The 14,155-nt window shown below is 42.6% G+C and overlaps 1 protein-coding gene across 5 annotated transcripts in view; it reads right to left on the bottom strand.

The window, feature by feature from the left end:
• YTHDC1 (YTH domain containing 1) overlaps window positions 1–14,155 on the bottom strand; it is a 274,467-nt gene that overhangs the window by 144,354 nt on the left and 115,958 nt on the right. For all 5 annotated transcript variants that reach the window (XM_030190527.1, XM_030190528.1, XM_030190529.1 and 2 more), the window contains one exon: window positions 1,800–1,894. In XM_030190527.1, the coding sequence (XP_030046387.1) occupies window positions 1,800–1,894 (95 nt within the window). The remainder of the gene's footprint in view (window positions 1–1,799; window positions 1,895–14,155) is intronic.

Raw genomic sequence — 14,155 nt, 5'->3', positions numbered from 1 at the left:
AATGTATTCGTCGAGAACTCAGACCTGGCTCCAGAAATCTTCTCGCGTTGAGTACCTCTGGACACCTGAGTCCTCTTCTTCATACAAAGACAAAGGAAACAGTTGGCAGAGCTATGGTCGGACTCTTAAGCACTGAAGACATCAAGAATAGGTGTCCTTGCCAGAGACTGTCTAATTGCACCGGGAACAACACTAAAAGCCACTGGGTACTTTAGTGGACATGGATGGAAAAACTTCCAAAGCCAAATCAAGAGACACAATAGTGCCTGAAAAAGTGGACAAGGCACCAGGAAAAAAGCCATGGGAAAGACCCAACCGGAGATTAGGCCTAAACGTGGCCTTAAGTCATGGAAAATAAAGGAAACTTAAAACTGGCAAAAAGAAACTAAAAATATACAGGAAGGGGAACAGGGCCTAAACAAGACACAGTGAAAAACCTTGAAAAAAGAAGCCAAAAAGGCACCGAAAAACTAAGATCTTCCAGACCAGGAGTGAAGAGAAATTAGCAACGCAACCTCTCTTCACTGTGATAGAGGAACAACTGCGGTAACTGCACCCTCATGGCAGGCGGGAAGGCACTCGCAAAAGCGTGGTAGAGCATCTCACGCTCAAAAAAAGCTCTGTAAAGTTTGTTATAAGCTCTGGACCGGGCAACACTGCACTACGTTAACACGGCACCACGTTAACCAACTGTGAGAATTAATGGCCTGCTGGTCCTTGGAGAAGAGTCATAACCCTCTATCTCCCTGGCCTGTCTCTCAGAGTGCTGAACAACACTAGTCAAGACCTCTGCAACATTTCCTGGACACACAAATACAGGTTAGAGTGCTCTGCTGCACCAAGCTTATAGGAAGAGAGTGAGATTTGAAAGTTTTTCTGTTTCCATCTGCTGGTAGGATTGCGGAGGGGAAGAGCTAGGGTAGGGGGCAAAACCCATTCATCTGGACTGGTCTGGTAATAAGGAATTAGCAGCACTTTTAGTACATTTGAATGGTTAATAGTTTTACCCACATAACTAATCCCTTATTTACTCATTGGCTATCATTAACCACCTTCATGAAGAAATTCATCCAAGGCGGTGTATAGCAAAGTACAGCTTGCCATAAAACTTAGAATTTTATTAACAGCATAACAATAGTAAAAAGACCCAAATATAAGCAAATACAATCAAGCTCATTTTACTAAGCCATGCAGTAGTGGAGCGCATCTTTTGGGTGGTGCTGGGCCATTTTTTTTTTTAGTGCATCTAGAAAAAATGGGTTGTTTTTTTTTTTTTTAAAGGGGCAAGGAAATGGACATGCACTAAAACAAACCAGTGTGTGTCCATTTTTGGCCTGAGACTTTACAGTCACCCACTGATCTAGCAGTAAGCATGCAGAACGCGCCAACTGCTGTTTACCGCTGAGTAGGTGGCCCACGGTAGAAAATTATTTTCTACCACAGGATTTAGGGCACCAAATTTGGAATTACCGCTTGGCTCATGCGCTAGCCAGGCGGAGTGCAAATTTCGCGCACACTGTACACGCACAGGCCCATACGCAGCTTTGAACTTGAAGGTAGCAAACTGAATCCCATTAACAGGAATGCAACCATATCCAAAAGAAAGGATGATAGCATGCATACCATAGCAATACAACAATCTGTTTGTTTTTGACTCATCAATACAATACAATCAAATATTAGGACAAGCTTCTCCATTTCATTTAACTGAAAATCCCAACATATCTGCAGTGGAATTTTATTTATTAAAGGTAGAAAATTTGAAATTCAGACAAATTTTAAGTGCCTCCATTTTTTACCTTGGCTTTGGCAAGAGACACATTTTCATGGTTGTTGCTCTTGATGAGGAAAAATCTTGCCTCCTGAATAACATATTTAAGCTTACTGGTTTGATCTGAAAAAAAATTTCAGACATTAGAAAAATAAAGCAAAGATATTTACATTTACTGGAAGCAAAATGTAAACAAAAACATCTACAGCTATTATATCCTTGCATTATCAACACCACATTCTGGTGATAATGTTATCTAGACAATCCTAAACCATAATGACACATACTAAAGCTGCATTCAACAAGACTACCTAGAAAAAAATACATGCACACAAAATAGACACACACAGACCACTGTAAAAGCTTAAAGCAGCCCCATGTGTTAACTGATTTAGCTTCCTTGCCAACAGAAATATCATTATAAAGTATATCATACTAGCGATTAGTGCTGTGCACATAAATGCAAAAACTAAAAACCCTGCCCTTAGAGACAATAGCTCAATACAGAATTTTTCCAGCCCCACCAGTATGTAGGTAGGGCACTGTTGAAAGCATTCTGCCTGTGCTGGATGCAATGCCTGCCATGAGCTGCTTCAACTATACACAGTCTATGCAATGCCTCCATGGGCTCCAGGCCACAGATTTAAAAACAAACACGCCAATTAAACACTAAAGGGTGCTGCCATCTTTGAAATGAAAACCACCTGATATACCATTTATTTAAATTGAAAAAGGAATAAAACTACTTGATATAAAACTTCACACACTTAGAAAAGCAAAGTTACTTACCTGTAATAGGTATTCTCTGTAGACAGCAGATTAATCTGGCACACAATTTGGAGACATCATCCAACAGGGGGAAGTATGCACCAACTCTCCCAGAGCTCAGAAGTAGTATAAAGGTCTGAGCATGCTTGGTCCTTCCTGCACACAGCAATCCCCTCATTTTAAAGCTTAGAATCACCCTCAGAAAGATGGGCAGGATTATGTGCCTGATTAATCCTGCTATCTATGAAGAACAAACATTACTGGGTAAGCAACTTTGCTTTTTCTGTCAACAAGGAGGATTGAATCAGACACAAGTGGGAGACTCCCAAACTCAGGGTTGCTCCAGCCTCTGAAAGAATTATTTCGCTAGTGAAGAGCAAACTCCTGGAATACTAACAAGAAGACTAAACAGATATACAGACAGATTGTTTGGTCCTTCTTGACTGAAGGCACAATCCCTAACTAAAGGCTGGTCCAGGCATTAATATGAAGCATAGAATGTGGACCAAGTAGCTGCACTGCAAGAGTTATTATTGAAGTAGTGGCTCTGATGAAGTTAAATCTTTATTAAAAACTTATATACTGCATTTAGGCAGTTCACAGCATTCACAATCCCAAGTCACATTTTACACAACATACATTATTAAACATTAAAAAATCAGGCCAAAAAACCCTATATCGAACTGCTGCCATCTGCCCAAAATACTCACCTCCACTCTTTACAGGACCTGCCAATCTTTCAGCTCCTTGCGACTCTGGGCAAGTCACTTAACCCTCCATTGCCCCAAGTACAAAATAAGTACCTGTTTATAATAAGTAAGGCATATCAAATCCCATCCCCTTTTCATTTACCAATTTATGGAACATCCCATAATTTTGCTTCCTCCTAATCTCCCTTGGCAGATTGTTCCACCACATTGATTACTGAGAACATTGTAGACTGGATCTTAAACATTTCCAAGGGCAGTTAGCAGCTTCTCTGCAAGAATGTGGGTTCCCTAACTTCACTGCCTGAAAAACACCATCACCTTAAATTTAACCCAGAATTCTACCAGGAATCAATGCAGTCCCCCGACAACTGAGAAGCTCATTCCAGTGAAGTCTCCCCCAAATCATCCTTGCTGCTGCACTCTGCACCAATTGGTGCCATTTTACTATCCTACCAGAGGACCCAAGTGAATGCATTACCATATTCTGGGTGTATGATTAACAAAGCTCAAGTTACTGCTTGCAAAGCCTTCTTACTCAAATACTATCACATCTTTTACCAACTCTATGTCCTACTAATCACTACCCAAGAATGTGCCTCCATGTTAAAGTCCCCTGTCATAATCGTTCCTTCTTCCTCACAGTCCACACTATCCACCCGTAACATTAAAGGCACTGAAACAGCCTACCATTAACAGCTTTGTTTGCACAAAGTTTAAAAGGTTATTCAACATTTGACCCCAAGCAAGTCCTCCCCATTTTTTCTCTCTGGGGTAAATGAACCGCACATACCACCAAGATGCTTGATAACACACAGCAGCAGCTGTAAACAGATGTTTCAGAGTATAGAAGAAAGGGAAGATCCCTGTGGGACCCAGACCTCTCTCTGCAGAACTACTGCCCCCCTCCTCCCCACACCAAAATACCAAAACAGCAATCCTAAAAGATATGACTAATAAAAATGATGAAATCCAGTTCAAATCATCTTCCCCTTATACTCGGGTTGGTGGATCTAGCTCTTAACAATTACTGATCAGTCAGGTCAAACACCGCTGCAAAAGCCAATAAAAAGTACTAATTTCTCCTCTATCTATATAACAATGCAACAGTTATCAATATAGATTTTGAACTTTGTCCTCTTGCAACCCTAGAGTCGTCCAACTAGTGATCATCCTCTACAAATCTGTCATTCGGACATCACCATCCTCAATGTTTAGCAAGCAAGGATTGATTAGCAACTCAATTATAAACTCGGAGCTCTCTACCCAGCCTAGCCTTTTGTAACACAGGAGTCAAAATAGAATCCTTCAAATTATGAGATTCTTTTTCTAGTGGTAAATAATGCATCTTACATATTACAGCAATTCTTCTAACTCTACTGTACCAATGATCAAATACCCTAATGTTGGACTTTGCTCTAAGGTGAACCTGTACCTCCCTTGCTCTAAGGTGAACCTGTACCTCCCTTAATGACATTGACCTTAATTGATCTAATAATGCCTCTCCATCCTCCAATCCCGTTTTCACAGGCTCTCTTTATTTCAGATATATAGATCCTAGAGTTTAACCAGTGTGAAGAAGAAAAATTCATTAAAGGCCTCTGGCTCCAGCATCATGCCCGAATCTCCCTCCTATCTCCCACAGCCCAGTAGATGAACACTACAATACAAAGTGTAATTTCATGTAACACCTCTCCTATTCCATGAGATCACACAACTAATATCACACAAATATTCTTTCTTCCAGTTCCCCTAAATTCCCTTCATTAATCCTTAAATATGTCATTATTTCCTCCTATAAATGGTTCATATTTACCTTCCCTCTCATTTTCATTGCTGTCCTACATACCATCAGCTTCCCTTGCCCTAAAGGGAATACTGTCAAGCAGAAAAAAAAAAAAGGGTTATCTGGTCACAGTAATTCCTCTCTCTTTAGATTTTCCTCTACCCACCTCTTTCATACTTCTGGACTGGCCAACATAAGAATATTAGAAAAGTCATGCCGTGTCAGACAAAGGCCATCAAACCCTGTATTCTCTCTCCAACAGTGTCCATTATGCGCCTCAAGTGACCAGCAGATCCAAAAAAGAAGATTTCTTATAGCTCATTTCTAAGAAGAGTAATGGCTTTACAAATTTATCTGGCTAGTCTGCTAGTCATTAGTTGCATAGTGTGTCCCCTTGTTTTTTTGTATGTGAAAGATTAAACCATTCCCTATTTAATATAATGATTTATATTTTACCTCTTTCAGTCTTACCAACAATAGTGTGGACTTGGATAAATACAGTTAATCGCCTTTCCCCAAACCCCACACACCATCACATATCCCAAATCAATTTTAATGTACATCCATAAGCTCTCAATTCATATTTGAAAATACATTCAATCCTCCCATTCCCAAAGCCCGATTCCTCACCACATATCCTAACACAATTCTGCCAAAACTTTTTTTTTTCAAATGCAGTGACCAGAATTGTACACAAAATGAGGTACGGCTGCACCACAGAGAAATAAAAAAGCATTATCATAATCTCAGTTTTGTTCTCCATTCCTTTCCTAATAATTCCTAGCATTCTATTTGCTGTCTTAAGACGCCGCTTCTGCACACTAAGCTAAGGTTTTCAACGTATCAGGGGTAGGAGGGAATGCTCTGAGAAGTACCGTGGATCCTCCTCTGACTCCCATGAGCGCTCCTCATCGGTGTCAGTCAAAAAACTCCTCAGTGGAGGACTGAGACCGAGCCTGCCTCTACATAGAGGAATGAAGTCCTCAAGAGGGGCATCAAGGAGTCAGCTCCCATCTCGGCTCCAGCGAAGCTTCCTCCACTGAAATCAATGGGGTACAAGCCTGAATAGCAGTCAACACCGGGGTCGCACGTTACACCAGTGTCAGAAGTCGCACTGCGGACTGAGAGCAAAGCATGACCGCAACAAGAGGCATGGTAGCGTAAGCACCCCAATGCACTCCACTGCAAGAAGACAGCCAGCAAGGCCCGGTTGCGTTCATCAAGAGCCAACATTGGGAAAGGCAGGGGCATTGGTTCAAAGACAGACTGCAGAACCACTGGGATTGCGGCGGAAGGCTGATCCTGGCTGCTCGGATACCTCCACAGCAGCACCTCTTATGGAAGGGGAGCGGTGCTCCCAGTATTGAGGGGGGATCAATGCCGATGCTTCTTGGTCTTTGCACAAAGCCTGTCATCGAGGCTCCTTAGTGCCAACAAAGATGACGTTGAATCCTCACATCGCCTTGGGGTCAGGTCTGATGCAGGTCAGTCCCGGGGGCCCTGCAGAGCACTCAGTGTCAAGGAAGGTGGAGACCCATTCGACACACAACTATACCCAGTGTCCCAGGTCTAGCAGCCATATGCACCAATGCAATTCCCGATGTCAATGCTGACAACGCCAACGTCGAGGATTTGGACTGGGCTCCAAAAATGTGTTCCCACTGAGCCTCTCTGACCAACAGGGTCATACGAAGACACAGAAGGACTATGATCTGTCCCTAGGAACTGAAGATATCAAGAATGGGTGTCCTTGCCAGAGATGGTCTGACTGCACCAGGTACAGCGCTTGAAGTCACTGGGAACTTGAGTGGAAATGGAAGGAAAAACCTCCGCAGCCAAATCAAACGAAGCAATGGTGCCACAAAGAGGGGCAAGGCACCAGAGAAATAAAGAATGGGAGAACCCAGCGAAGACAAGGCATAAAAGCGGCCTGATGATGCAGAAAACAAAGGAAACTTGGAATTGGGAAAGAAAAATGAAACTAAGACAATAAGGGAAGAGGGAAAGGAACCCCAAACACAGGAACACAAAAATCACTGTGAAAAATCACTGCAAAGGCACAAAAGAGCTCTTTTCAGACCAAGCTGTGAAGAGCAGCCACAACTCAGCCACTCCTCACTGCAGTAAAAAAAAAAAAAAAAAAAAAAAAAAACGAACTGCAGTAACCACGCTCTCACGGCAGACGGGAAGGCACTCGTGCATGTGCGGTGGAGTGTCTCTCACGCTCCAGAGAGCACTTTTCAGCTTGTCATAAGCTCCAGACCGGGCAACGCTGATCGTGTTACCCATCTGTAAGAATACATAGGCCTGCTTGACCTCAGAGAAATACATTTTCAGAAACCTTTTGACAAACACAGCCTCATGAAAGACTCCTGAGAAAATTAAAAAAACCATGAGATACCAGGGAATGTTCTGCTGGGGATTGGCAACTGGTTAAAAGATAGAAAACCAAGCAGGATTAAATAAACCAGTTCTGTAAATGGATAAAGAAAATAGTGTAGTGCTTCAAGGATCTGTAACTGGGGGTGCTTTTTTAACAATCACAAATGATCTGGAAATGGGAGTGAGGTGATCATAGTAACATAGTAGATGACGGCAGAAAAAGACCTGCATGGTCCATCCAGTCTGCCCAAGAAGATAAATTCATATGTGCTACTTTTTTATTTGCACGCTCCTCTTCAGTGCACAGACCGTATAAGTCTGGCCAGCCCTATCCCCGCCTCCCAACCACCAGCTCTGGCACAGACCGCCTAAGTCTGCCCAGCACTATCCCTCCTCCCACCACCGGCTCTGGCACAGACCGTATAAGTCTGCCCAGCACTATCCCCGCCGCCCAACCACCAGGCCCGACACAGACCATATAAGTCTGCCCAGCACTAGTCCCGCCTCCCAACCACCAGCCACAGCACAGACCGTATATGTCTGCCCAGCACTAGCCCCGCCTCCCAACCACCAGCTCTGCCACCCATTCTAGGCTAAGCTCCTGAGGATCCCTTCCTTCTGCACAGGATTCCTTTATGTTTAGGAATCAAGTTTTTGAGATGACACAAAACTATTCAAAGTTGCTAAATCACATGTGGACTGAAAATGCAGGAGGACTTTGGGAGGCTGGAAAACTAATCAGCCAAATGACAGATGAAATTTAATGCGGACAAGTGCAAAGTGATGACAATTGGGAAGAAAACACCAGATTATAGCTACATGATGAAAGGTTCCACCTTAGGAGTCACCACTGAGGAAAAGGACTTACTGCGTTGTCATGCACAATACATCGCAATCTTTTGCTCAGTGTGTGGCAGCAGCCAAAAAAGCACACAGAACATTAAGAATTAATAGGGACGGAATACAAAAACAAAGACTATAATAATGCTACTGTATCACTACATGGTGAGACTGAATCTCGAGTATTGTGTGCATTCTGGTCACCATATCTCAAAACAGATTAATAATGGAACTTGAAGAGTTACATAGAAGGGAAACTAAAATTATTCAAGAGGATGGAATATTTCTCATGTGGGGAAAGGTAAAGAGGTTAGGGTCTATCTTGTTGAAGATGGGGGAGATATAAAATAGAAGTCTAAAAATCCTCAGCGAAGGGAATGAGAAGTGCGAATCAATTGTCTAGTCTTTCAAAATGTACAAAACCTAGGGGGCACTCCAACTTTCATAGAAGCACATCTAAACAACTAAGAGAAAATATTTTTTCACTAACATATAGCTAAGCTCTGAACTCCTTTCTACAGTATGTGGTAAAAGCAACTAATAGCTTTTTTGTTGTTGTTGCCTTATGTTTTATTACGTGTAAAATACTGCAACCCGCTTACATATTTTTTATAGGTATGATTTATGTTTTTTTAAATAAAGGTTTGGACAAATTCCTAGGGGGGGGGGGGGGGGGGAGTCCATAAACCATTAAGGCCGACTCAGGAAAAGACACTGCTAATCCCTGGCGTTAAGTAACACGGTATCTTACTTTTTGGACCTCTACTAGGTATTTGTGGCGTAGATTGGCCACTGATGGAAACAGGATACTGAGCTGCATAAAACTTTAGTCTGAACCAGTAGGCCAAACTCGTATCTTTTCAAAGAGCAAACAAACCCTCCATTGCCCCATGTAAGCCGCATTGAGCCTGCCATGAGTGGGAAAGCGCGGGGTACAAATGTAACAAAAATAAAAAAATCAAATCTCTATCCAGTTCCAAAACAAAGGAAACCAACATTGTAAACAAAATCAATTGCTCTTCTTTAAAGAAGTCCAACATAGCACCAAGATTCAAGCTTAAATAATCTACAGATTGTCCTTCAGTTTTCACGCCTCTTCATAGGTAAAACTAATTAGAGAACTCATCGCTGGTGGGATAGCCTCAAATATGACCTTTAGTATTATTTTTTTGAAGTTTTACTTATGCATTTCCTTAGGAGACAGATTCTCAGTTTTTCTACGATATTCTCCATAAGTACATACATATTGCCATACTGGGACTAACCAAAGGTCCATCAAGCCCAGTATCCTGTTTCCAACAGTGGCCAATCCAGATTACAAGTACCTGGCAATATCCCAAAACATTACAATATATTTTATGTTGCTTATTCTATAAATAAGGAGTAGATTTTCCCTAAATCCATCTTAATAATGGCTTATGGACTTTCTTTTAGGAAATTATCCAAACCTTTTTTAAACCCTGCTAAGCTAATTTACCACATTCTCCGGCAACAAACTCCAGAGTTTAATTACACATTGAGTGAAGAAATATTTTCTCCGATTTGTTTTAAATTTACTATTTTGTAGCTTCATTGCTCATCCTAGTATTTTTGGAAAGAGTAAACAAGTGATTCACTTCTACCCATTCCACTCCACTCATTATTTTATAGACATCATATCTCCCCTCAGCCGTCTTTTCTCCATGCCAAAGAGCCCTAGCCGCTTTAGCCTTTCTTCATAGGGAAGTTGTCCCATCCCCTTTATGTTTTTCATTGCCCCTCTCTGTACTTTTTCTAATTCCACTATCTCTTTTGAAATGCGGTGACTAGAACTGCCGCAGACAGTATTCGAGGTGCAGTTGCACCATGGAGAGATATAAATGCATTATAACATCCTCATTTTTGTTTTCAATTCCTTTCCTAATAATACCTAACACTCTATTTGCTTTCTTAGCCACCGCTGCCGCAAACTGAGCAGAGGGTTTCAACGTATCGTCAACAATGACACCTAAATACATTTCTTGAACGCCGACTCCACATTTTGAATTTTATGAAGTAAAATGTTTGGAAAACTATAATACTTGATGCACACACAAAAAAAAAATCTTACATTTTAAATGAAAAAGCATGAAAAGCCAGTGATATTCAAAGTGGTAGCATGATCATACCAATGGTAAGTCATAGTAATGCAGAAAACAGCAGCGGATAAAGACCATCCAGCTTATTTTTGAAAGAGAAAGACGCCCATATTTCGACCCAAATCGGGAGATGGGCGTCTTTCTCCAGTGGGCGCCCAAATCGGTATAATCGAAAGCCGATTTTGGGCGTCTTCAACTGCAATCTGTTGCAGAAACGGCAAAAGTTGAGGGGGCGTGTCGGAGGCGTGGTGAAGGCGGGACTGGGGCGTGTTTATCGGCCGAGGAGAGATGGGTGCCTTCGGCCGATAATCGAAAAAAGAAAGGCGTTTTTAGCGTGAATTTGGGTCACTTTTATTGGACCCTTTTTTTTTTTTACGAAGTCCCAGAAAAGTGCCCCAAGTGACCAAATGAATCGGGGATGACCACCCATGACTCCCCCAGTGGTCACTAACCCCCTCCCACCAAAAAAAAACCCAACTTTAACAATCTGTTTTTCCAGCCTGTATGCCAGCCTCAAATGCATTACCCAGCTCCATCACAGCAGTATGCAGGTCCCTGGAGCAGTTGTTAGTGGGAGCAGTGGACATCAGCCAGGTGGACCCAGGCCCACCCCCCCCCCCCCCACCTGTTACACTTGTGGCGGTAAATGGGAGTGCTCCAAACCGCCCCCAAAACCCACTGTACCCACATCTAGGTGCCCCCCTTCAGCCATAAGTGCTATGGTACTGGTGTAGAGTTGTAGGGAGTGGGTTTTGGGGGGGGGGGGAAGGGGGGCTCAGCACCCAAGGGAAGGGAGCTATGGACTTGGGAGGTATTTTACTTTTTTATTTTAATTGTTACAAGTGCCCCCTAGGGTGCCCGGTTGGTGTCCTGGCATGTGAGGGGGACCAGTGCACTACGAATCCTGGCCCCTCCCACAACCAAATGCCATGGATTTGTTTGTTTTTGAGTTGGGCACCTTCGGTTTCCATTATCGCTGAAAAACGAAACCGCCCAGTTCAAATCCGATGCATTTGCCCGGCAGAAACTGTATTATCGAAAAAAAAATGGATGCCCATTTTTTTTTTTTAAATACTGCCTGTCCCGCTCCTTCACAAACCTGTTCTCGGAGATAGACGCCCATGGGGATGGGCGTTCGAGTTCGATTATGCCCCTCCATATGGCCTATCCAGTCTGCCCATCTACAGCATCTCTTTCTCCCCCTTAAAGATTCAATGTACTTGTCTCATGCTTTCTTGAATTCAGATACACTCTTGGTCCCTACCACCTACACCAGGAAGCTATTTCACACATCCATTCCCCCTTTCCATAAAGAAGCATTTGCTTATATTACTCTTGAGTCTACCCTCTCATCTTCAACCCATGCCCTCTCATTCCTTAGATTTTTTGGGGGGGTACATTTGTACCCCTCACTTTCCCACTTATGGCAGGCTCCTTTCAACTGAAAGATTCTCTCAGACATTTTAATACCTATGTGGCATAAATGCAGTTCATATCTCCTCCTCAGCCACAGTTCTTCCAAAGCATACATACTGAGACCTTCAAGTCTATCCTCATACACTTTATATTAAGACCATTTACCATTTTAGTAGCTGCACTCTGAACGGACTCCATCCTGCTTATTTCCTTTTCAAGGAGAGATCTCCAGAATACAGCAATACTACACATCTGTACAGTATTGTGAGATCTCACCAAAGACTTTAAATAGAGGCACTATGGCTTCTTTTTTCCTGTAGGCCATTCCTTTCCTATGCACCTAAAGCATCCATCTGGCTTTCACCATCGTCTTTTCTACCTGTTTGGCAACTGATAATCAGATAATCACCCCCAAATTCTGCTCCTCTTTTGTGCACAAAAGTAATTCATCCCCTATACTGTACTGCTCTCTCAGGCTTTTGCAGCCCAAGTGCACAACACTGCCTTTTTAACTCAATTAGCTGCCAAATTCTAGACTAGGCTTTGCTTGATCCCTTTTCATGCTATCTACACCTCACAAATGTCTAGACTATTGCAGATTTAGGTATCATCCACAAAGAAGCAAACCTTTCCAGATAACCGTTCTGCAATATCACTCAGAAAAATGTTAAGTGCCACACAACGGACCAATCCACTGGGGTACACCATTGGTAATATTCCTTTCTTCAAAGTGAACTCCATTTACCACTTCCTTTTGTTGCCTTCCTGTCAACCAGTTTCTTGTCCAGTCACTTACTTTAGGGTCCATACCGAGGAAACAAAGTGAAAGTTGTTTATGCAGAATTGTGTCAAAGGCTTTGCTAAAATCTAAGTACACTACATCCAGCAATAAGCAAACACCATTAGAGACAGAGGCCTTAGCCTGACAAACAAGGTATTATAGTAGTCTAGGCAACTCAGGAAAAAAAGCACGGATGAGGATATTAAGATCTCTTGAGCACTTTTCTAAGGCAAAAAAGGTGGAATTTAATTTTACCTGTTAATTTCCTTTCCTCGACTCTTGCTCGACCGGTCTAAACCAGTAGATGAATATCCCTCAACCAGCAGATGGAGATGAGAAACAAGACAGATTCCAGTGACATCATTAGACTAAGAGAAGGTACTACCTGGAGCTAGACTGTATCTAAGAACACAGTGACTCCCATAAAACAGAACTAAATGGCCCTAGGGAAACAAACTAGAAATGTTAAAGTTAAACAATGCCAGGAGCATAGGAAGGAGCACAAGCTTCCAAATTAAGAGCAGCTACAATGCAAATTCCTAACTCACAATCTTCTGGAGCAGAATTCTGGACTGGTCTTGCAGGACTCAAGAAAACACATTAGAAGATAAAGATTAAATTTCACCTTTCTTTACTGTCCAGCTAGTTCAGCCCAAACTAAAGGGATGTGCCATCTAGGCAGGAGGAAGATAAGGTTCCCTGCAGAGCAGCCATATCAAAGGCACTGTCACCTCTAGACCACACATCTAGCTTGTAATGATTCACAAAGAAACAAAGGGAGACTAGCTTATCACACTACAATGTCCTCCAAAGAAACTGCCTGAGACCTAGTCGAACAGCAACCAGAACCATCTTAGTTGCCCAAATACAGGCCACCTCTATGGTAGCTTTAATCCAGAAAGCAAATCACTGCATTAGAGGCCACCTCCCCCATGCATGGCCCTGAAACAGAATGAAAAGACAGAGACTTTCTAAATTCGTTAGTAGCTGCGAAGTACTTCAACAGGACTATCTATATCAAGTGTATTAAGCAAATGAGAAGAACTGGTCTTTGAATCCTGAGGAAGGCAGGTAAAGAAACACATGAAAAAGTGATACCACTTTCTGCAAGGAAGGGACCATCCGAAGTGTGATGGCATCTCCCCTGAAGGAAACACGAGGATCCTTACAAGAAACTTGGAGCACAAACCTGCCAAGGCTCTTAGAACCAGAGCGAGGTCCCACTGAGGTAAGACCATCTGCAGTGGGGACCAATATTTAACCCCCTTCCCCCACCCCACAGAAACTGAAACACATCCAAGTAGGGCTGGCAAGGACCAACCCTGTATTGGCCCATGTAAATATGTTAAGAGCAGCTATTTGAACTTTCAGAGAGTTCAGGGCTAAGCCCTTATCAAAATATTCTTGGAGGAAGAAGAGGATTATGACCAGCTCACCTTTCAGGATGAAAAACTCTGGCATACCAAGCTCTAAGGCCTTTAAGACCCTGATATAAGCCAAAAGAGGTAGAGGGCTTATAAGCTTTAAACATCTTGCTTCTCAAGTACGATGTCCCAAGGGCAATGCCATAAGCCAAAGGGGAACTAG

This window comes from Microcaecilia unicolor, chromosome 2, assembly GCF_901765095.1.
Source record: "Microcaecilia unicolor chromosome 2, aMicUni1.1, whole genome shotgun sequence".
Taxonomy (NCBI): domain Eukaryota; kingdom Metazoa; phylum Chordata; class Amphibia; order Gymnophiona; family Siphonopidae; genus Microcaecilia; species Microcaecilia unicolor.
The sequence above is the reverse complement of the archived record's forward strand: the minus strand, read 5'-3'. Positions and strand labels throughout refer to the sequence as shown.